The sequence below is a fragment of the Callospermophilus lateralis genome, chromosome 2 (assembly GCF_048772815.1).
Source record: "Callospermophilus lateralis isolate mCalLat2 chromosome 2, mCalLat2.hap1, whole genome shotgun sequence".
Lineage (NCBI taxonomy): Eukaryota > Metazoa > Chordata > Mammalia > Rodentia > Sciuridae > Callospermophilus > Callospermophilus lateralis.
In genome coordinates, this window is record NC_135306.1 from 19,621,217 (window position 1) to 19,642,433 (window position 21,217).

The 21,217-nt window shown below is 57.0% G+C and overlaps 1 protein-coding gene across 1 annotated transcript; it reads left to right on the plus strand.

The window, feature by feature from the left end:
• The first annotated feature begins 8,307 nt into the window (after window positions 1-8,307).
• Ambp (alpha-1-microglobulin/bikunin precursor) lies at window positions 8,308-20,083 on the plus strand. The gene is made up of 10 exons (XM_076843166.2): window positions 8,308-8,415; window positions 9,187-9,329; window positions 10,629-10,705; window positions 11,550-11,666; window positions 12,038-12,139; window positions 12,834-12,880; window positions 17,693-17,774; window positions 18,788-18,955; window positions 19,247-19,420; window positions 20,052-20,083. Exons 1-10 carry the CDS (start codon window positions 8,308-8,310, stop codon window positions 20,081-20,083), a joined length of 1,050 nt encoding a protein of 349 aa, XP_076699281.2.
• The last annotated feature ends 1,134 nt before the right edge of the window (window positions 20,084-21,217 follow it).

Genomic DNA, 21,217 nt, shown 5'->3' on the forward strand with positions numbered 1-21,217 from the left:
AGAACCAGGCATTTCAGGGCCAGTGGGCCACATCCAGAACTGGGGCCGTGTCCAGGGCACAGGGGAGCCGTGGAGGGGCTGCAGGAGTCACTGGCTTAGATTTGCACATGGACCCGGCTGGCCTTGCACGGATGGTGGAGTGGCTGGAGGCAGGGGACCAGAAAGGAGGCCAGTGCAGAGAGGAGACCCCTCAGCCAGCAGTGCTGAGCTGGGCCTCCGGGTGGACACTGTCTGAGACCTGGGGCCTGAGCCTGGGCAGGTCCCAGGCAGGCAGCTTTAGCCATAGGCCTGGGGAGCTCTGGGGGAAGCAGACCAAGTCGGCCGGGGAGGGTGCTGGAGAAGATGGAGTCTCCTCCTCTCTGCCACAGAGGGGCCTGGCCTGAGGTCTCCCCAGTGCAGGGCCAGCTAGGGAATCAGCCCCAGGGGGGTGAGGACCCAGAGAACACAACAAAGTACCTTGAGGCTACTCTGGGTGTCCTGTGTGACTTGGGGCAGGCTCTCAGCCCTCTCTGGACCTCGTCAACTGCAAGGCCCCTGGCTCCTGAGTCTGTGTGGCAGGACCCTGCAGCTGAGGCTAACAGGGTCAGCCCAGACTGGAGCCCCTGTGGTCAGGTTCCGGGAGGCAGGACTTGTGACGGAGCATTAGGGGTGTTCACCAGTGGTGTCCCTGAGGCAGGCCCGGGGCTGGAGGGCTATGGCCAAGCAGCCAACCAGAGAGGACAGGCTGTGGGTCAGCCACACAAGCCCCAACCTGACATCACGCACCCAGGAGTGACCCTGGGCACTGCTCTGAGCCCAAGTGACCACCTATCCAGAGTGGGCAGAGTAATAAGGTCCCTTTGAAGACCTCTCACAAAGATGAGACTCTGATATTTGGAAAGAATGTCACAGGAGGCCTTGCCTGCTGCAGTGACTTTGCCACCGGCGACCTTCAGTCGGCGCAAAACCATCTCATTCGACAGGTACCTGCTGAGAACCTGCCTTGGGCCAGCGCAGACCAAGCACGAGAGCCCCCCTCAGAGCACAGGACACCTCCCCGGGCGTGTGGAACGCTGAAACATCCTGGGGAGCAGAGTGGAGCAGGGGCGGGCTGGGTCTGGCAGGGGCCCGGCTCTAAATACGGGGTTCTGGAAAGGTCCTGTGTGGAGGGGACGTCTGTGCAGAGACCTGAAGAGGGGCCCGGTTGTTGCCGTAATGTGCTGACGCAACCCAGCTTGGGTGGCTCTGCAGGTTCCTGCCCAGGCTCCTCCCTCTCCCACCCCCTTATCTTGCTGCTTCGAGGCCCTGCAGCTGGGAGGTCCTGGGCCTCCGGCAGGGGAGGCCCCTGGCACCCAGCATGAGCATTTTCCATCCCTGCGTGGGGAGGATTCATGAGGACCACCCAGGGGCCTGGCTGCGCGATTCTTTTGTGTCTGGATGGTTCCCTGGAGCCGGCCACGATTCCCCAGTTCCTACCGCCAATTCATGCTCCGGCTCAGCAAAACCCCACTTCTTTCTCTCCAAGAGAGACGCTGGACTTGTGGGAACAGGTGCTCCCCTGCCCCGTCTCGTGAGCCACGAGCCCACCTCTCCCTCGGCATCCTCCCTCCAAGATGGTGCTTTCCTAGGACCCCCCCCCCCCCCCCCCGCCCCGGCCTCCGCCCCGAGGCCCTGGGCCTTCCACAGGCCTTAGGTACCCAGCTCCAGACCAAGACTTCAGTCCACCTGGCCCTCTGAGAACCCGTGCACTCAGGAAGGCACCTCTGGAACCCCCATGCCACAGTCCGTCTGCAGATTTCTGGAACTTGGGGACAATGCTTTGGCCCCTGGAAACAGGGTGGTCATTCTGAAGCATAGTCAAATTTCAAAGAAGGCGTCTGACACCTTGGGACATTGGAACTGAGAGAAGCCCTTGGAATCCTGAAGCTCTGGGAATTTCCCAGAGTTCTAATCCTTAAGGATCTCTCCGGGATTGTAAAATCTTGTCTAGAAGTTGGGAGGGATTCTCTGCAATGGGCAGGTGACTCACGAGTTCTTAGTGCACTGACCAACTCCAAGGGACCTGGATGCCCAGGCCTCTGGTGGGTTCCCCAGGTCCTGGGGGAACTTCTAGCCAATGCAGAGCGGGCAGCATGGAGAAGCAATGCGGAGGCTCAAGCTCACGGAGGTGCTCCCCAAGAATACCTCACAGGAGGCCAGCCCCCGAGAGACCCCTGAGATGCAGTCACCGCGAGAGGGACTTCTTGAGACCCTATTGTCCCTGCTCTGGCCACACCCGTCCTCTCTCCCGACCCCTGACTGGTCCTGGTTTCTCTTTTCCTCAGGGTCTTTCTTTCCTTTGCCTAATAACACATTTCCCCCAATTCATACTCAATTCCAGACCCTGACAGGCGACTGTATATCTTCTTAAATGACCTTTCCATTTCCAACCTGTCCGAGCCCCAAGGGCTCATCTGCCTTCATCCTAAGCACACAAACCCGTCGGGGCAAGGTTGCCTGGAGGTGTGGTCCTGCTGTGGGTCAGGAGCAGCGGCTCTCAGGACTGGCTGGGGCTGGGGAGCAGGATGAGAGTCAGGAGACCTGGGCTCCAGGCCCGCAGTACCACAGGCCCAGCCCCTGGCCACCCCGATGTCTACCCTGGCCAGCCGGTGGGGAGGAGCTGGACCGTGGGCAGAGGGTCTTCCTCAGGAAGCTGTGTTCAGCTCTGCTCATGTCACCCCCCATTCATCACCCAGCTCAAGTCCCTGCTTAAAGATCAGGCCGCCCCTTACCAGGTACCAGCGGCACTAACTCGCCTGACCCCGAGCCGCTGCCCATTCTCCAGGAGCTTCTACCCACGTGTGGGAATAAGGGAGAGAAAGGCGACAGTCGCTGCGCACTGGCAATCTGTGACACTTAGCGCACTTAGCGGGCGCCAAGCGCTGCTCGCCACACCTGCCACACAACTCATCGTTTCTCCCGACTCTAAAGCGGCACTGGGTGAACTTCATTATACAGTGAGGGGACCAAGAGGGGCAGGACTCACCTTGGGCCACACGGCCAGGAGCGGGCAGAAGTGGGGTCTGCCCCTGAGCCGTCTGGCTCCTGGCCAAGTGCGCTCAACCACCACGTTGACCGCCACCCAGTGGGACCTCAGCAGGAGGCGGGTAGAAGAGCAGTATCTAGAGGGAGACTCCACCCAGCCCACTCCTTCTAGAACAGCCAGGACCCCAAGAGGCTTCGTGAGGCCTCCCACCTCCACGAGGCAGCTCCTCCACCCCAGTGAGGAGGACTCCAGCTCTAGCACAGCCTGAACTAGGACCCGAAGAGTGGGACGGGAGCCCTGAAGTGCAGGGTTGACGGGCAGAGCCCTGGGTGGGCAGCAGGACATCCAGGGGGACAGACTCGGCCCAACTCACCAGTTGTGGGATCCTGGACGGGAGAGTTGACCCCTTTGAGCCTCGGTTTCTCCCTCCGTGAAGTGGGGATAAAACGGAATTGACTGACCCTCACAGGAGCCAAGTGGTCACAGGGGCTAACGTGAGGACGGAGTGAATCCCTGCCCACTTGAGACGCCTGGCCCACGATCGGTGCCAAGGCAACGCTGGCTGTCATTCCTATTGTCACTCCTAGCGAGTGCTCTCAGCACCAGGGCCACCACTCCCGGACTCGCCAGGGAGGACGTCTGGACTCGTGCCGTTACAGACTTCAGCTCTGCTGGTCCCTTTCCCACAGGGTGTCCCTTGTGACCCACATTCTTCCAGGGAGAGCAGTGGCAAGTCGGGAAGAGCCAGGGAAAGGTTCCCGCTGCGGCTCCGAGTCAGCTGAGGGGAAGAAATTCATTTGTCTTTATTGAGAAAAGAACAGTGGGGCTTTCCAAAGAGCCCTGCCTGCCTGCGGTTTCAGGAAATGAAATCTCAGTCCTTCCAAGGAGGTTGGGCTGTGTCCACTCGGTCAGCCAGGAGTCAGCGGCCCCTGGAGGTCCTGCTTCAGTGGACAGACAAGACCAGCCGGGGAGGAGCGGGCATCTCAACAACATCCTGAAGCCAGGCGTGATGGAGCAGCCTACGATCCCAGAGGCTGGGGAGGCTGAGGCAGGAGGATCACAAGTCCAAATCGGCCTCAGCAACTCAGCGAGGTCATCTCTAAATAAAATATTAAAAAGGGCTGGGGATGTGGCTCCGTGGTTAAGTGCCCTTGAGTTCAATCCCCGGTAGCAATTAAAAGAAAAAAAAAAAAATTCTGAATTCCAAACGGGTCCCACAGTTTCTTCTGAGCCACCCCTTCCTACAATCACGAACCCGAAACGGCAACATGGAAGGGCCCCCGGCTAAGCTGAGGCCTCTCCAAGGAGCAAGAAGGCCACACACTTCTTATCCTCTAATCTCCTGCACCCCATGAGCTCTCATTAGTCCAATTAACAGGGAAGACTCCGGGTTCACAAGTTGCTCACTCACACAGGCCACAGGGGCTGCAGCAGGCACGGCACCCACACCTGGGCCTGAGGTTTTGAGGCTGAACTGCTGCTCCTGCCCACAGAAGAGACAACCTCCAAACTGACCACAGGTGAACCCCTCGGGGCCGGGGCTCTTTGCTTTTCCGCCAGCCCAGCCGTCCTCCCTTGCTTGCTCATCCACTGGCCCTTGTGAAGGACCCTGGGGGTGGTCCTGGTCTCCACTTTCTGTCTTCTACTTGGGTGGCCCTTCCTGGGTCGGCGCCAATCAGCATCCACCACGTGCCGTGCACAGCACAGGACCCCAAGGAAAAAGAGGGCTGAACTTGGCAGGTCAGCCCCCAAGCCCACTCGGCGGAGGACGGAGAGACAGACTGACCCCAGCCTGGCCCCCACGGTGGAGGGCAAATGAAGGGAGACCCCTCAGCTCCGCGGGTCCTAAAGAACACGGCCAGAAGGTCCTGCTCATGATCAGGAGAGCGTGGGCAGGCCGCCAGAGCGCCTTGGGCGCTGGGGAGACAGTCCTGAGTTTGCATGGCATCCCTCTGGCTGGATGATCTTCAACCCCTCATCTCCCAGCCTCAGTTTTCCCATCTGCAAAACAGGGCCACCGGCATGGCGAGAACCTGAATCGAGAAGTCGGTAAGACATGCTCCACCCCGATGCTCAGCCCAGACGTGGCAGACGGTGAGAGCTTACTGAGTTCATCCTTCAGATCCGCAGCACCTGTACCCAATGCCCATCCCCAGGCAGAGTTCCCCAAGGACATTTATGTATTTATTTTAAAGGGACCCACTCAGTCTCAAGGTAAAGGCTGAACATTTGACACTCGGCAGGGAGCAAGGAAGGCCCGGCTGGAGCTGGGTTTTTCTGTGGGCCTTGGCTCCAGGGCTGCTGCCCCTTGACTAGGAGCTCAAAGCCTCAGGGTCTTCCTGGCAGCTCTCTGCTGCCCCCTCGTGGACACATGGGGTATGCGCCTCAGTGCAATTCCAGCCAAGTACTCAGCTCCAAGTGGCTGGGACCATGTGGGCCCCTCACGGCGCACTCTTAGGGAGTGTTTTCACAAGTGTCCGTCACTCAGTCCTTATTTCAGCCAGATAAAGAGCCGGAACAACTGCCCATGTCTGGGCGGCCTTGCGCTTGGGGACAGGAGGAAGGGGAATGGGCAACAGAGTCTGGAGATGACCGGGCAGGGAGAATGTTCCTCCCACAGCGCTGGCCACTGGGTCCTGGGGCCTGCCCGCCTCCAGCTCTGCCCTGGTGACCCTGAGGGGACAGGCTGGGGCAAGGGACTGAGGAGGGCCAGTGTCTGAGGAAGGCCCCGGGCGTCAGGAGGGAAGGCCACCCACCCTGCCCGCGGTGTCCTCCCCGTCAGCGGGGAGACCTGAACTCTGGCCCCCTCTGGCCAGAGCTTTGCCCATGTCCTCCCTGGCCCTTCTTGGAGGCCCTCCTGGGGAATGGCTTCTCGGGGCCCCTTCCCTGGTTCCTGATTGGTCTCTCCTGATCACCCATGGACGCCCGGGATGAGGACCAGCCGCTGGGCCTGGTGGCCCTGCCTCCCTGTACCTCGCCACTCCCCCTGCACCAAGCTCCTGACCTGGGCTTTTTCCTTACGTTCTATTTTTCATTCCAAAGGCAATTCTGCCTCCGTTTCCTCCTCTGTGCACTCGCTGTCCCCTGAGCCGGGAGCACCCGCCCCACCCACCTGCCCCTGCTCTCTGTCAGGAGGGCTCCTGCCCTCGGGGGTCACCCTCCCCTCGGCCTCCGCTCCCCAACACGGCTCTGTCTGGGGAGCACCAGAGGCTGCCGCGCTCCCCATCCTGACCCCGGCAGCAGCCTGCAGTGTGTGTTGGTGAGAGAACGCGTCAGCAAATGGCCGTGTCCGAGGAGACCCCGGGTGTCGGAGTCAGGCCCGCCCAGCCCCCAGCCCGGCCAGAGCTGGGTGACTTTGAAGGAGCCCCTTCCCTCCCTCCCTCCTGCCCTGGGCACCCTGGGGTCCCTCGCGAGGCAGGCTCTCCCTGTGCCCTTACAAGGTGCTGGAAGCTGGATGATCCCTGTGGACTCTGCACCCTTGGGCCCCCCAGGAGGGCAGGGGCGGGAGCTTCCACCTCCCACCTGGGGAAAGCCTGGGTGCGGGAGGCCCCCTCCCTCTGCCTGTCCTGGGCTTAATGTTTAAACAGCAGCTCAAAGTCCATCGCCTCCCTCTCTGCTCTGGTTAATAATCTCAGGACCACAAACACTCCAGGGGCAGGAGGTCAACACTTCCGTCCTGGGGCCTCTCCCAGCCTCGTCCAGGGAGGCCGGGACCAGAGCTTGTGCACCCTGAGTGCCTTGGCTTCTGGTTTGGACAGTGGGGTTGATAACCTGGGTCCTGCCCCCCTGCCGTGAAGGCCGGGTGCCTTCTTGGTACCCTTAACAGCCCAAGTAGGGTGACAGATGCCCTGAGGTCAGTGGACAGGTCACAGGGCGCTTTCACAAACAGTGTCTCTGTTGACCTCTTGGCAGGCGGGCAGGGACTGTTGTCTTCAGCTTACTGAATGGGAAAGAGGCCTTCAGAGAGAGAAAGCCGCCCAGTTCACCCAGAATAAGAAGTCAGAATGTCTGGCTTCCGGTCCAGTGCACGCCCTTTTGTCCACGCTGCCCCCGCTGCTGCCGTTAGCCAAACCACAGAAGACTGAGAAACTACGGGAGCACAAGGGAAGAGAGCTATTCCAGAAAGCTAAGCCAAGGCGTTTGTTGGCTTAAACATCAGTCATGGCTTTGAGCTTCCTGGCAGCCAAAGGAAAAAGGAAATGCAGTCAGTGGCCAGGCTGTCTGTTACGGAGCAGAGGAAACTTAAAAAACAGAGACATGCTCCGGATAACAGGAAAAGAGGGGTGGAACGAGATCTTACGATGCACCATTTGTTCATGCACTGACAATGTAGGGAACCCCCCAAATTCGCACACCGCAGGGGTCTTATACTTGGAACTGTCTTTCTGAGAGGGTCACCCCCAGCTCTAGCCAGGAGGCTGCTGCCTGGGTGACAGGCCCCTCCAGGAGCAGGGGAGACGGAGGGCAGGGCTTGACCCCCGGAGAAGAGAACTTCTGGGAGAGACCACGGTGTCGCTGGCCAACAGCCTGAGCTCTGGAGACTCACGGGTCCGGTTTTCTGAAACTTCCCAGCCACCATCATCAGTCGAAGGACCACTGTCCTGGGACAAAGGACCACATCCAGGTGGCTGAGAACAGAAGTGAACTCTCTCCCCCAGGACTGGACTCCGGGCACCCCAGAGCAAGTGGTCAGCAGAGACTGGCTCCCTCTGGGGACTCCGGGGTGGACACTGCCTGGCCTCCTGCCAGTCTTGGTCGGTCGGCCTGTGGCTGCCCCTCCAGCCTCTGCCTCATGTCCCCACAGCCCTCTTCTCTGTCGTCTCCGACTCTGAGTCTCTCTCTGTGTTTTCTTGTAAAGACACTGGACATTGGATTCAGGACGCACTGTCACCCAGGTCACCCTTATCCCAACTAATCGCATCTGCAAGTAAGGGCCGCGTCCTGCAATCCTGGGTGGACAGGAATCTCAGAGGGAACACTGTTTAAGCCCCACAAAGAGCTTCAGCTGTCCCCACGTGGCAGGGGTGGTGGTCGTGCCTCCCCAGCGTGGACACCTTCAGTCTCGCCACAATGCTGCGTCTCTTCCCAAAGGCCACGGCCCCTGTCTACGGGAATCAACCTCAGTGATCGATCCCAGCTGGCCTTGGTCCCTGATTGGTCCCTGTCAAGCAGAGCAAACACCACGGTCACCTACAAGCCTCGGGCCCTTTCCCTAGCCCCAGTTCCAGCCGCCCCCCAGGAAGTTTGCAACCCCTCTGTCCCCAGAGCAGGCTGTGCACCGCCCGAGGACAGAGAGCAGAGCCATGCGGGGTCTCCGCGCCTCGCTTCTGCTGCTGGCCACCTGCGTGGCGGCGAGCGCTGACCCTGTGCGGGATGACATCCAAGTGCAGGAGAACTTCGACGTCACCCGGGTGAGGCTGTCCTCTCTGGGGGAGGTGGCCGTGGGCGCCTCGTGGGCTCTCGGTCTCCCCCTGGAGCTCCAGTGGTCAGTCCCTCCCGTCATGCCATCCGGGCTCTGGGACTCTCCCGAGCTACAGCTCGACCCGTCTGTCCTTCATTCCGGGGGACCTCTCACCTCAGGTCCCACAGGTCCAGCATCCTGTCCCCGCAGGCTCCAAGGAGACTCTGGGCCCCTGGAGAAGCTGCCCCAGGGCAGGCTTCGTCTGGGACGGCCACCCTGCAGCCCCTCAGCCGCCCGCGTGGCGTGGACCTCGGGGCTCGCCCTGTCCCCACCTTGGTCCTCAGTGACCTTCCCTACACGTCCTTCTGCTGGCTCGTCCCGGGGCCTCGCCCACACTCATGGCGTGGACAGAACCTGGGATGGCACAGGGCAGGCGTGTGCCCGTGAGCCTGGGGGCCTGGGTGGGAGATTATGGGAAGCGGGGAAGCAGGACGGAGCTGGGTCAGGGCCGGGTCCCGGGGCTCCCCGTCCCCGGAGGAGTAAAGACAGGACTGTCTCTTGAGGAGCAGTGGCCGGTGACCTGGGGACACAGAGGTCAGCCCCGTCCCCAGGAGCAACACACTCTGCTCAGGGAACCTTCTGAGTGGCAGGAGGGGTCGGGTGCACCCCTCCTTCCTGAGCCGCTAGGGCCTGCGACTCCACAGTGTCCTGAGACGGGAGGCGGGAGGGGAGCAGGCAGGGTCTGGGGCCGGAGGGGACCGACCCTGTGCCTGCCTCCTAGATCTACGGGAAGTGGTTCAACCTGGCCGTTGGCTCCACCTGCCCTTGGCTGAAGAGGATCAAGGACAAGATGAGCGTGAGCACGCTGGTGCTGGGAGAGGGGGCCAGGGCCTCGGAGATCAGCGTCATCCACACCCTCTGGCGGTGAGCGGGGAGCGGAGGGGGCACCCACCTTGTCTCTGAAGCCCGCAGGCCTCTGCCCAGCCACGTCCTGGCCTCCAGCCCCAGGTCCCTCTCTACCTCCTGCAGGAGGGCCCCCGAGGCTGTCCCCTGTGGACCTCAGCCTCCTCCTCCTCCTCGGCTCTTCCTTGGCTCAGGAAGGTCCCTGCCACTCCCAGGGGCCAGCCTCACTTCTCCCTCCCCACCCCCCAGCCCTGGGCCAAGCTGGCTCTCTCTGGTTGTCTGTAGCAACCTGTGGACTCTTGTCCCCCGTCTACCTCCATCCCCCATCCAGTCCACTCTTCACCCAGAAATCAGAAAGACCCCCACCCACATCTGCTCAGGTGCTGGCTCCTGGCCTACTCCATGCTCCAGGCTGCCCTTGGGAATTAGACTGAGACCTTGGGCGCAGAGGCCTTCCGGGCCTCCCATGCCACCCGCCAATTGCCATCCCACGCTTTCCTATGCCCTGTGACCTGCCCTGGTGGACCTGCAGTTCCTGAAAACCTTCACCCACTTGAGCCCCCACGCCCGCCTTTGCACGTGATGCTCCTTCTGGAAGCCCCTCTCCCCGCCCCCCAGGCTAACTCCTATGCGTCCTCAGGGCTCTGGTTCCATGACACTTCCTCCAGGAGGGCCTCCCTGGACCCCAGGTGCAGGCCACAGGCCTTCCTTTGAGCTGCCGGAGCACCAGGCTTCCCCAACCTGGCATGGTCAACTGGTTGTGTCTGCCTCTGGCCAGCCTCCTTGGTCCTCAGGGAGGTCCGCTGCAGGAGAGGCTGGGGCCGTCTTGCTGCGTCTGTATTCCCAGCACAGAGCACGGTGCTTGGTGCGAGTGCACTCCCTGATAAATGTCCCCTGGGTGGCTAGGAATCACTGCCACAGTAACAGCCACCTGCACGCAGCGCTCACCTCGGCTCCTGGCGGTAGACTCAGCGTGTGGGGTAGAGCTACGTCGTCCCACTGCACAGAGGGGAGCTGGGGAGGCAGGAGGCCCTGGGGATCATGAAGGAACCCCCACACACATGCACTGGCCCACCCCCAGGGCATCGGCATGCCGCGGGGTTTGGTTAGGGTCAGTGATGTTGGTGTTGGCTTTGCCAAGTGAATGGCATCGACTGGTCCCCTTGTCCCCTCATAGGTAAAATGAGGGCTGGCCTGAGTATTAGACAAGATGCTTGGAAACGTTGATTTGAAATTAAATGAGACAAGGAAACATGATGTCTGGAAAGAGCCTGCGGGAGGGCCGGGTGGTGCCGACTTCCTCTCCCGGGTTCATTCCAGGAGGGGCGTCTGCGAGGAGATGTCCACGGCCTATGAGAAGACCAGCCCGGCGGGCAAGTTCCTCCACCACAACCCCAGTACGTGGCCACCTTCCTGTCCTCGGCTCCCCTTCCCCACCCCGCGACCGTCCCTCCCACCTAGCTGAGGTGTTGCCCAGCTCCCCCAGGCGCCCCTCCATCCCCCCCCCCTTCTTCTGCCTGCCTCGTCCCCCAGGAGCACGTGTGCAGAGGAGGGCAGTGGCGCGGAGCGCGGAGGGTGACCTCAAGATGCCACCAGCCCCCGGGCCTTGCTGAGCCTGGTGCTCACTGATAGAGGGCCCTGGGCATGAGTGCATTTGTCAACTCAGCAAATATGCTCCATGTGCCAAGAAATCATGAATTTACGAATTTTTGCACAGATGGAAGGAGGCATGGAGGGAGGGATAGATAAATAAATGAGTCCATGGATGAGTGATCGGTATGGACGCCAGATCAATGAGTCCATGGGTAAATTGATGAAGGAATAAAGGAGGAAGGAGAAAGAAAGGGAGGGAGGAGGGGGAAGGGAGGAGGAGGAGGAAGGGAGGAGGAGGAAATAGGAGGAGGAGGAAGGGAGGAGGAGGAGGAAGGAGGAGGAGGAGGAAGGAGGAGGAGGAGGAAGGAGGAGGAGGAGGAGGAGGAAGGAGGAGGAGGAGGAAGGAGGAGAAGGAAGGTTTAGGGAGGACTGCTGGATGGAGCCATGGGCAGTCAGGGCAGGTGTGGAGGAGATGGCCCAGTGGCTGGAGAGAGGGACTGAAGATGGGGATTGGTAATGAACACCCAGGAGGGCTGGGCGGCCAGGTGGACGGGGAAGGCACGAGGTGAGAGCGAACGGGCAGCAGGTCTCGAGGTACACAAGGCTCTGACCACCGGTGCCTGTGGCCTGGCTGCCTGTCCTGTGCAGAATGGAACGTGACCATGGAGTCCTACGTGGTGCACACCAACTATGACGAGTACGCCATTTTTCTGACCAAAAAAATGAGCCGCCACCATGGACCCACCATTACCGCCAAGCTCTACGGTAATGACCAGTGACGAGAGGAGCCCCCTGGAGCTGCGTGGGCTTCGGGACAGTGGAGTGGGAGGAGCAGAGGCTTTGCTTTTCCTTTTGACAAGACTCCAGGTGGGGGAAAGCCTCTGCTCTCCGCGGAGGAGGCAGGGCCCCGGTCCCCATGTGAGGAGGGACCCCTTCACTTGACCTCAAGTCAATCTGGAGCCTCCAGGCCCCCGAAAGAGCCGGTGGGAAGACCTGGGGTGGGGACTCGGGAGCCCCGTGTGGGAGCCTGAAGGGGCCCCTCGTCCTCGTCTCGGAGCTTGAACAGGTCAATAGTTCTAGACCTTTCCCTAAGTGAGAACCATCGGGCCTGGTGGCTCCTCTGCTTCCCGCTGCAGGGCGGAAGCCACAGCTGAGGGACAGCCTCCTGCAGGCGTTCAGGGAGATGGCCCTGGGCGTGGGCATCCCTGAGGACTCCATCTTCACAATGGCCAACAGAGGTAAATGGCCCCCGCACCCCACCTCGGGTTCCTGTCCCCTCTTCGTTCTTCATTCCCTGTCCCCAAACCATGGATCTTTTCTATCACCCTCTGAGACAAACAGGGACAACAGTCCCCTCCCTTCTTTACAAGCAGAGAGCCGCTAGATTTGTCCATGTCTTGTGTCCATGGGGCGATAGAGCTGGGGCTGGACTCCATGTTCTCAGCAGGTTGGACAGAAATCCAACCTTCCTCTAGGGGGCGACACGGAGCTGGGGTTGGGGGGCAGCGTGGGAACTGAGCATCTGTGTTCAAGTTCAGTTGGGTGGGTGGCTTCTGGCTGGTCCACCTCGCAGAGCCTCATGTTCCCATCTGTCAAATGGGGATAATAATGCCTTCCTCTAAGGGAAGGCCGGGGAGGGGACAGTGAGGTCAAGCCGTTAAGGACCACAGCATGGGGCCCCCCAGGTGCTCTCACTGTTCCCGTGATGGCGCTGGCCGGGTGGACAGATGGCGGTGCTGTGCAGCCAACAGGCTGTTCCTTTTTCAGTGAATGACCTTGAGAAGCATAGTGGTGGTGGTGGGGGTCACGAGGTGGGCTACAGCACAGGATGGTTTCTAGTGGGATGCCATTGGCACCATGAAAGACGTCGGGTCTAGGACTCCCCCGAGCCTGGTCCTCCTCTTTACTCCTTTCTCCTGTCTCCTGACCTAGGGGAATGTGTCCCTGGGGAGCAGGAGCCAGAGCCCACCCCACTCTCGGTAAGTGCTGCTCCCCGCCCCCTTCAGGCTCCTCACTGGGCTGCTGCTGGCCTGGCTCAGGCCCTGCCATGCGGCAGGGGTCACTGAGGAGGTGGAGGAGCCTGCCCTGGGCGTGGGTTTTGAGGTCAGACCCACCTGGGCTCCACCTTGGTTCTGCTCCACCTTGGTGCTGCCCCGTTGGGACCTCACTGTCCCACCTGGGAAATGGGGTCATTATGCTCACCTTCCAGGGCTGTGCTGCAACTCAAGGACCCGTTAGAAAAGCTCTGAGCAGGGTCTCAAAGAGGGGAGGCGCTCAGCCGGGCGTGGTGGTGCACGCCTGTCAATCCAGCAGCTCGAGAGGCTGAGACGGGAGGATTGTGAGTTCAAAGCCAGCCTCAGCAATTTAGCGAGGCCCTAAGCAACTTACTGAGACCTGGTCTCAAAATAAAAAATAAAAAGAACTCAGTGGTTCAGAGTCCCCGGGTTCAATGCCCAGTACCAAAAAAAAAAAAAAAAAAAAAAAAAAAAAGATTCTTATTCCTATGTAAAGTTAGCCCTATTAACACAGTACATATTTGCTCCTATGTTTTTAAGAAAAATTACCATTGATCTTATAAGAGTCACATATGCTCATTATGAAGAAATCCATACAGAAAAACATCAAGATAGATTAGTTTTTATTTTAAATCCCACCACCCCCAAAATAGCAGCATTCCCATCATTAAAGGAATCAAATCGTGACAGAAGGAAGGACAGATGGACGCAGGGATAGACGGTTATTAAATGGGATTATGCTGCAGATGTCGTCTTCAGTTGTTAAGAACATTAGTCATAGTTTTACTTGGATTTAAAAACAAAGGAGTCGAAGTGGACTTCTTGAACTTCAAGTAAACATCTCTTCACCACGAGAGGTGCGCGCCCTAAGGAAAGGCAGAGTCACGGAAAGATCGGCGGGGCCAGCGCCACCGTCCACGACTTTACACAAGAGCCGCTTCTCTGATTAGCTAGACGTCCCCAGTCCACGTTGGTTCCATGTCCTCCTCCTCTTCCTTTTGCATTGTCCAGGTTGACACCAGCCGTCTCCAGATTGTCACTGTCACCCCCATGGTGGATCCCAGGGCGGACGGCTAGACAGCAGACCTGGCCCTCCCAGTTCTGTGGGCGGTGGATTCCACCTGTCACCTTTAGTGAATGAAGCCACAGTCACCTGGGCTCCTGAGTCACTCATTCCCAGTGGTCTCTTAACTGGGGCCATTTCTTTGTGGAGTGGCTTTCCTGAGGTGGTTCTCGGGGGGTTTGAACCTGTGAATCTTGCATGTTTGAGAATAACCGCCCCATTCTGGAGGAGGCGGAGGCCACGTTGCTGGGATACAGCACCCTGGCTGTCCCTCAGAACTGGGTGAACGTGGCTCCCTTATTCTCTCGCCCTGATGACTGTGGTAGAAAACCCGAGGCCAGGGCCATACTTTCTCTCCTTCTAGGGGACTTGTTTTCTTCTGCTCTGGTGCCTGCGAAGCCTTTCTCTCTTGTCAAAGTCAACAGGGACACACCTCGGTGTCAAAAATTCTATACCATCACTTCCTGGCACGCAGCATGTTCTCTCCATATGCAGGTGACGTGTGCTCCGTGTTTCAGGGAAGTCTCCTGCACAATGTCGTGGAACCCCTCTTCTGGGCCCTTGGTCGGGAGCACCCCTTCTCTCACCTGGAGCACCTCTATCTTCCATGTCGGCTAGTTTCTCCTGATTGTTTCAATGCTGTCTTTTCAGTTCACAATTTATTTGGCAGATCCAAATTCATGGAGTTTTTGTTCTCAACTTAGGCTGTGCTCTTTCTCTTACTCATCCATTTCCGAGGTGGATTTGGGTAGTTTCCGTTGTATCTTGCTTTATCTTGCTCTTGCTCTATCTGGGCTTTCTGGGTTTTTTGTTTTTTTTTTCTGATCAGTGGGGTGGGGTGTCCTTTAACCTCTTGGTCCTCTTCCCACTGAACTTGAGCCTAAGCCTACTTTAGTGTAAGCCCTAGGTATCTTGTGTTCATCCAGGTTTCTGAAATCCTGGGAAATGGCATAGGGGAGGGGAGAAGCCTTCCCTGAGGTGCGCCATCTTGGTCCAGGTACCAGCTCTGATAGTTTCCTAGGGCTGCAATAATGAGGTACAGCACCCTGGAGACTTTGAAATTTATTGGATTCCATTTCTGGAGGCTGGAAATCCAAGGTCAAGGTGTCAGCGGGGCTGGTTCCTTCTGAGGGCTGCCAGGGAAGACCCCGTCTACCTGCTGGTGGGTTTCTGGCATTCTGTTGCTCCTCCTTGGCTGGTAGGTGCCTCACCGACTCCCTGCCTTTGTCTTCACATCAGTTTCTCCTGTGTGCATGTCTTGGTGTCAAAATTTTTCCCTTTTATAACTACACTATTCATATTGGGCTAGTGCCCACCCTAATGATCTCATCTTAATTAATTACATCTGTACAACCCTATTTCAAATAAGGTCACATTCTGAGGTCCTAGGGATTGACTCTAATGGGTGACTTTTAGAAGGGACACGATTCATTCCATAACATTCTTCCTCTGCTTATATTTTGAAGGACTGCAAAATATTCTCGGTAGGGCCCATTGCACCTGGTTGGGCTCGTGTCATGAGCATCTGTCTCACGACAACTCATCCTAGAGCCCGGGACTGTGTCGCTTCAGAACCTTTCCTTCACTTAGAATGGAGCTGCATTTTCCATGTTTACTTGTTTTTTCTCAGAACCTATTTTCCTGGCTCCTCTGTCAGAAAAGAAAAATGACTGGGTACCCCTCAATGTTTTTCTCTCTGGATTTGGAAGAATTAGGGAGAATTACAAATTTATGACATACCACCCCTGGAGGTCGGAGGGCGCCGTTCAGAGCTGCAAGAACCATTATGTTCAGTTCCAGCACGATTTATTTCCTTCCTTGATTGACAGTGTTAACGATTCTGACTTTAAATCATGTCCCCTTCCCTTATTTGAGTGACATTGATGGAAATTTTGGGGACTGTTTTTTTTTTTTAATTATTTTTTCCCAAGGGTTAGGCACTTGGAAGAAACCTGTGAATCCAGATGCCAATGGATCTTTATTTCTTTATCAGTGTCAAGAATGAAATCGTAAGTAATGACTGTCCTTACCAAAGATAGAAATACCCCACATTTCTTTTCCTCCCGTTTCTTACTTTCTATTTGTATCCTTTCAGGTTTCCCATGGTCCTGGTTTTTTTTTTTTTTTTATGGATCTGCTCTGAGATTGATGTTGTCATTTTTCATCTTTAAAAAAATTGTTTGTAAAATTTACATTAAATTCCATAATCATTGTAGCAATTATTTATTTCAACTCTATATTTTATTGGCTTTATAGCTCTCCATATTTCTTCGTTATCATATCTGGTATTTCTGACAGTCAGATTCCATTCTCAATGGGTGGGAATATTTCTATTAGTAATTTTTTCAAGAATGACATGTGGGTGGCAAACTTCTAGGTCCTAGCCGAGCCAAGAATGTCTTTCTGTGGTTATATCATGTGGTCAACAGCTCAAATGAGTGAAGGACAACCTCTGCCTTCTTCCAATGCTCAGATATTGTTTCTGAGCTTCTGCCATTTACTCTAAGGGCCACCCGGCTCTTTGTCCTTCATTCCTTGAATATCTAAGAAAACTCTTCATTAATTTTTGTCCCATTTCCTTTTCCCTTATAATTGGGCAACTCAAGTATTTCTTCAACTCATAAATGTTTTCTTCTATTACTTCTCTATTGCACGTCTTTCTAGGTGGAATTCCTATTATGTGGATTTATTTGCCATAGTGTCTAAACTGCACCCTACTATGTGATTAAATTCAACACTTTTTCCAGCCCCAATAATTTTCTGCCTTTATTCACTGCCATCACTGTTGCCTCCTGTTATATTGATGCAGATCATTTTGAATTTCATTGATGGCTTCTGTTTATTCTCTCTGAGTATCATCCTGCATTAGTGGGAACATTTCTTTAACTCAATACAATTCTTCTGAGCAGTTGCATTATTTGACTTATCCCATGATTTTCCTTCCTTCTTCTGTGTTCATCAAGGAAGGTGCACAAGCCTCCAGGTTGAGATGAGTCTGGGAGAGATTGGAGCCCCGACAGTTTTCATTTGTACTTTGAAAGGAGCAGAGAACATTGAAGGTTCTATAATTCTGCTCTTTAAGTTCCAGGTCTCATTGTGGCAGAAAGGCTGCCTGGTGGCAGGCAGTTTCCCTGCTCATTCTTTGTTTGATTGCCCTGGGACCCATCCTCAGAAAACCCTAGACTCAGGGATGTCTTGACAGCTTTGGCAGCCCGCCCTTCTCTGCAGGCCCCACCACTGCAGCCCGTGTGTTTGGGTCAGTCCTGGGGCTCCTTCTTACTCTTGGGTTGGAGTTTTCCTTTCCAAGCAACCAATGATGGTCTGGGCAGCACCTGCTGCAAATCAGCTGCACCCACACTCCAGGGTGCACAGAATGCCTTCACATTTCAAGCATGGGAACAGTGCCCCTCCTGGGTTTCCGGCTCTGGGAGAGACTTTCCCATGTTCAATTCCTTTAGGCATTTCACTAGAAGTTGGATGTGGAGGCACTGGGCCTTGTGGTTCTGATTTTCATTTCTGACTAGAAATCTACCTTGCGATGCCCATGATGGAATTCAGGTTGATGCTCTTGGGAAAAGAATTCATTAACCAGTCTAGTAGCTCTGCTTCTGCCCGTACCCCAATTCCCCAAGCAAACAATTGTTCATGTATTCCAGGGGCACAGGGGAGCAACAGTGGTAGGGTCTCTCAACAGCTTCTTTTCTGCCCCCCAGAGAGCCCGGCGGGCTGTGCTGCCCCAAGAGGAGGAAGGATCAGGGGCTGAGCAGCCAGTACCGGGTTTCAACAGGAAGGAAGGTAAGGAGCACCTGCCTCTTCACCCCCTCTGCCTTGCTCGGAGAGAAGGGCCCATGGCTGGCTCACCCTGGCTGCTTTGTCTCTGTGAAGTCCTTCTCTTCCTGCTGCAGAGTCAGACTGGCCTGAGGAAAGGCAGAGGGAGTTCTCTGTGCTATTGTAGGGTTGTAGCAGACGCGAGGAACACAAGGTCGGTCCTCAGCTCCATGGTGTGAAGTGAGCTCTTGTTCCGCCTGTGTCACAGGGTGGCCTCCGGGTGGGAAAGTGGCTAGCGGGCCTCTGTGATGGGATGGTAGCCAGTGGGCTGACCATCATGGGAAGAGCTTGAGGATACCTGGTGAACTTGACAGTGCTCACAACTGACTCCGTCTTCAATTCACTCGGCAGATATCAGGCCCTGTGTTGGGCACTGGGGTCTCAGAGACAAACCGCTCTTGTCTTCTTGAATGTTCTGCTTTAGTGGGGGTGGGGCACCCAAGGGAGAAAGTGATGGATCCCAAAGAGAGGGTCGGCAAAGGGCTGAGGAAGCTCAGAGGATACGGGGGTGCCGAGGTCAGGGAGACTCCCTAGACCGAGGGAAATTCATGCTGTGTTGAGGTATCTGGTCCTGTGGAAGACACCCCGGAGTCAGGGACCATGAGAGCAAAGGCGCGGGGGTGGCACCGCAGTGAAGGGATCAGACTGGCCAGGGTGGGGTGGGAATGTATCACACTCCTGCCATCACAGACTCTTATCTGGGCAGATAAGACCACACGGGGGGTCACTGGGGGTCAACTCCCATGTGATGGGGACAATGAGCACTGGTTTTGGAGTCCAACAGACCTGGCTTGGGACCTTAGTTCTGTGTAACCCTGGGTGAGTCACTTCGCCTTTCTTGAGAGTCAGTTAAATGAGCCGATGATCTGTCCTTTATCCATGAGGGGAAAATTCTAAGAGATGATGCCGACTAAGTGTCCTGCTTGGTGTCAGGTGTCCAGTAAGCACTCAGTAAGTGCTGCTCTTTGGCCCCTTCCCAGACTCCTGCCAGCTGGCCCACTCACCAGGTCCCTGCCTGGGCCTGTTCCCGAGGTATTTCTACAATGGGTCGTCCATGGCCTGTGAGACCTTCCAATATGGCGGCTGCTTGGGCAATGACAACAACTTCATCTCTGAGAAGGAGTGTCTGCAGACGTGTCGCACCGTGGGTGAGTGTGGCCCCTGCTCTGCGCCTCCATTCCCCCACACCATCCTTTCTCCCAGAAGACCCCTTGCCAACGAGCAGGGAGCCATGGGAGGGTGTCCAATGGTGGAATTTCAGGGGAAGCCCCCTGAAGCCATAGGATATGGATTTGGGTGGAGATGTCCCTTGGCCAAGGTGGATCTATTTCCCCATCTGTAAAAGAGGGACCACGGGTTCTAGCTGAGCAGGGCCCTGGCTCCGGAGCCCTAGTATGTCCCAAGTCTCACCAAAGCACCATGCCTCTCTCTACCGACAGCGGCCTGCTACCTCCCCATAGTCCCTGGTCCCTGCAGAGCGTTCATACAGCTCTGGGCATTTGATGCCGTCCAGGGGAAGTGCGTCCTCTTCAACTATGGGGGTTGCCAAGGCAACGGCAACAAGTTCTACTCAGAGAAGGAGTGCAAGGAGTACTGCGGAGTCCCTGGCGAAGGTAGGAGGCCCTGGGGGGTGCCGGGCTGGACCACCGGGCTGCCAGGGTCCAGCTGGGAGAATCCTGATAGGGGGTGGGTCCCGCAGAGCTGAATTTCTGGTGAGCAGGCCACCACTTTTGAGGCCTTAGCTTCCCAAATGTAAAATGAGGCAAACCCAGGGTGCTACCCGTGCCAGGTTCGGGCATGCTCAGAGGCTGCAGCCCGAGGAGCTGGAGAGCTGGAGAGCTGGGTTCCCATTCACATGCTGCTATGTTCAGGCTGGCCATGGGGCGGGGGTGTGTGTGCCAAGGGCGATTTGAGTTTCCATTTTCTCTTGTAAAATGGGACAAACTACCCACCTCGCGCAGACTTCACAGTACCTGACAGAATTAGTGCTCAGCTAATGGCAGTTTCTGCTGCTAATGACTATTTGGGGACAGGAGCCACGTGAGGTTTCTGAGCCTTGCTTTTCCCATTGCAACATGGTACCTAAGGCAAATCAACAAAAAAACCCAGTTCATCCTGTGGCATGCCCCGTGCTGTCACTCGGCAAGTGGACGCTTTTGCCCCCACATTCAGCTGGCTTTCCCTCCCCCACCCCCTGGAGGTCCCCACCCTGGAGCCCCTTCCTGAGCCTTTCTGTGTCCACAGGGGATGAGGAGCTTCTGCGCTACTCCAACTGATGGCTGGCCAGTCTGCAAACCAGAGGGTGGTCGGCGTCCCTCCCAGGGCAGGCCGGGGCAGATGACCCGGGTCCAAATAAAACCAAATGGTATCTTGCTGCAATTCCCTGTCCTGACGGCACTGCCACCATAAAAGGAACAAGATGGAGGGGGGCGGGGAGGGGAAGAAGCCGGGTGGGGCCCCCCTAGCGTCCAGGAAGTCCAAAGTGCGTGGGTGGGTCGGAAGTGGATCGGAACCCCCTTCAGTCTGTGCAAAGTATGCAGCTGCGGCCCCCTGCTCCACCGTAGTGCAGAAGGGGATTGTTCTGTTCTGCTTTAATGAAACTCTGGGCAGTTGTTTCTGGAGGTGTTGGATGGAGGTCATGAGCGACCCGGGGCCAGAGGAAATACTGGTGCCTCAGTGTGCCCAGGGAGCTGAGGGAGAAGAGCAAGTGCCTGAGCCATTCCCGGTCCCGGACTGACCCGACTCCTCTCTGGCACTTTCCCTCAGCCGTCGCCCCGTCCCCATCCCCAGCTGCCCCGGGCTGGGTGCTGGGGCTGGTCCCCCCCTCCTCATTCTGAGCACCTGTCCCCTGGAATCCTCACCCTGGCCCTGGCCTTGGAAGGAGACTATTCCTTGCTTCCTAAGGAAGCCCTTGGCAGGCTGCCTTCTCGTGTGCTTGGGAAGGTGTAGGTGGGCAGTCCAGGGCCGCTCCAGGACCAACCTGGCCAGAAGATACACCTCCAGGACTCTCCACTTACACACTGGATTTATAAACATCAGACTCATGACTCTCTCCTGCTAGTGGCACCCTGCGGACAGCCGGCAGGGCTGGGCCCCTCTTCTCTGGGGAAGGACCAGGGTCCTGAGGGCCCGAGGCCAGTTCTGTCAAGGGCCTGCCTCTCATGCCGACTCAGCCCATGTTCTGGAGAGACCAGGAAGGAGGGAGGGGGTGACCCAGGGGCCAGAGGTGGGTGCAGGAAGCTCTGCGGCCCCCTCAGTCAAAGACCCTCCTCCTAAGTCCAGGGCTGTGGCTTCCAGGTTCCAACAGAACTGTCCTGAGAACAGTGTTTTTGTTCATGACCAGGACTCCCTGGGCAGAAGTGGGTGGGTCAGGAGCAAGGGGAGACAGCTGTTCCAAGAGGAATGACCGG